Source organism: Centroberyx affinis, unplaced genomic scaffold, assembly GCF_046629955.1.
Source record: "Centroberyx affinis isolate AG114_WGS23_722 - 3 ecotype Tasmania unplaced genomic scaffold, CSIRO-AGI_Caff_v1 ptg004442l_1, whole genome shotgun sequence".
NCBI lineage: Eukaryota > Metazoa > Chordata > Actinopteri > Beryciformes > Berycidae > Centroberyx > Centroberyx affinis.
The window spans coordinates 5,001-7,500 of NW_027282113.1; the positions used below are offsets into that span (position 1 = coordinate 5,001).

A 2,500-nucleotide genomic window follows, 5' to 3' on the forward strand; every position below is an offset into this window, starting at 1 on the left:
GTACTTATCTATTTTATATGGCTGCAAAATAATAATATTAACAAATTTGAGTTGCACAGAGCTTTTCAAGGTACTCAAAGACGCTTCACAGCAAAAAACAATGTCACAAAGAGAAAGAATTACAATTTAATAACATTAGATCTAAAGCAGAAAGATAAACTGACTCAGCAATTTAGAAATGACAGTAAAAACCTGGAAATAAAAAAATCAACTATATATCAAATAGCAAACTTTACTGAAACTGTACTGATTCTCTGGGTTTTGTATCGTACTTATCTGTTTTATATAGATCTGTACTGGGTCTTCTATGGTATTTATCTTGTTTTAGATATTTCACTACAGTGTCTCTGGGTTTTGATACTTATCTTTCGTTTCTGCTGGTTGAAATTGTCGATGATGACACCGATGAAGAGGTTGAGGGTGAAGAAGGAGCCGAAGATGATGAAGATGACAAAGTACAGGTACATGTACAGATTGATCTCCTTGATAGGCTGCTCCTCCACCTGGCACGCACGCACACACACACACACACACACACACACACACACACACACACCGTTTTTAAAAGGAATATGTGTCGGATTCTATCTTACACCCTTTCAACTAATTGATGTCATCCCGTCTCATCTCATCTCATCTCATCTCTATCTTTCTCTAGCACATCTGACTTCACCTTTCATCTTTCTTCACTAATTGAATCTCATCTAAACTCATCTCATTTCACCTCATCCTATCTCACCTCATATCCTCAAATCTCATCTCTTTCCCCTTTAATCTTAACTCACCAATTAATCTCATTTTAAAACTTGATTTATTTCTTCCCATTTCATCCTATCTCATCTCACTTCATCTTATCTCACTAATTAAAGAGTAACTCCACCCAAATCGTTGGTGTAGGCTGATATCTACTGGTGAAAAGCAGGGTACTGCATTGGCAATCTGCTATTGGCTGGTCTTTGGTACCAGGTGATGTCACCTATAGAGTAGGGTAACTAAACCCCAAACCCAAATCGTTGGTGAAAACTCCAGTGTATTTCATCTCATTTAATCTCATGTCATCTCATTTAATCTCATGTCATCTCATTTCATCTCATTTCATCTCATCTCATTTCATCTCATTTCATCTCATGCCATCTCATTATTTCATTTCATGTCACCTCATTTCATCTCATTTCATCTCATGTCATCTCATTTCATCTCATCTCATTTCATCTCATGACATCTCATCTCATTTCATCTCATCTCATTTCATCTCAATTCTTCTCATCTCATTTCATCTCATTTCATATCATGTCATCTCATTTCATCTCATGTCATCTCATGTCATATCATTTCATGTCATCTCATTTCATCTCATGTCATCTCATGCCATCTCATTATTTCATTTCATGTCACCTCATTTCATCTCATTTCATCTCATGTCATCTCATTTCATCTCATCTCATTTCATCTCATGACATCTCATCTCATTTCATCTCATCTCATTTCATCTCAATTCTTCTCATCTCATTTCATCTCATTTCATATCATGTCATCTCATTTCATCTCATGTCATCTCATGTCATATCATTTCATGTCATCTCATTTCATCTCATCTCATTTAATTTCATCTCATCTCATGTCATCTCATTTCATCTCATGTCATCTCATGTCATGTCATCTCATTTCATCTCATGTCATCTCATTTCATCTCATGTCATCTCATGTCATGTCATGTCATGTCATCTCATGTCATCTCATGTCATCTCATTTCATCTCATTTCATCTCATCTCATCTCATTTCATCTCATCTGAGGATCATGGTAGACAGAGAGAAGCATGTATTATCTCCCTCTACAGTTTTAAACATGTATGTAAACTTACGGCACGTGAGTCCACTGCTGCATACATGATCTCCATCCAGCCTTTGAACGTTGCCTTGGAAACAAACAAAAAAACATTGTGACGGTCAAGATATATCGTCCCATCCCTGGTGTACAGTGTGCTGTCTCCATGTAGAGTGATGCACGTCTGCACTGCCCGACTATATTATGGACACTTCCTCTTCTCCAGGTAAAAGCCATTATCCCTTATGATTTCCCTTACTAAATCTATACCGATCACAAAGGAAGAGGTGGAAATTAAGAGAAGCAGAAGGATTTTTAAACTTTGAGACAGTTGATTGTGCAAAAAGGATGTTTCTAATGTTTTGTACTTTCAGTGTATTTACTGTCTATTGTATTTCACTATCCCCCTGTGTGTTTTTTTCTTCTCTTTTTTCTTTGTCATGTAAATTATATTAACAATAAAAAACAAACTTCCTGTTTTTTCTTTTCCTTTATTTTTTTATTTATTGTGATGTATTTTGTCTTGTATTTGTCTTTATTGCCATGTATTGTGTATGTATGAATATATTGTATATGTTGTGCGTATGATGGCAAATGAAAATTATATTAAAAATAAAAATAAACTGTTCCTTTGTGTTGGACATGAGCTCCTGTTCATGCTGCTCTGTTCTGTT

At 35.5% G+C, this 2,500-nt stretch overlaps 1 protein-coding gene across 1 annotated transcript in view; it reads right to left on the reverse strand.

Moving 5' to 3' along the window:
* The window catches only part of LOC139665092 (sodium channel protein type 4 subunit alpha B-like), a gene marked incomplete at both ends in the record, with an annotated part of 23,515 nt that overhangs the window by 2,870 nt on the left and 18,145 nt on the right, over positions 1–2,500 (reverse strand). Inside the window, 2 exons of the mRNA XM_071544059.1 lie at positions 362–503; positions 1,864–1,917. Coding sequence (XP_071400160.1) covers positions 362–503; positions 1,864–1,917 — 196 coding nt within the window. The remainder of the gene's footprint in view (positions 1–361; positions 504–1,863; positions 1,918–2,500) is intronic.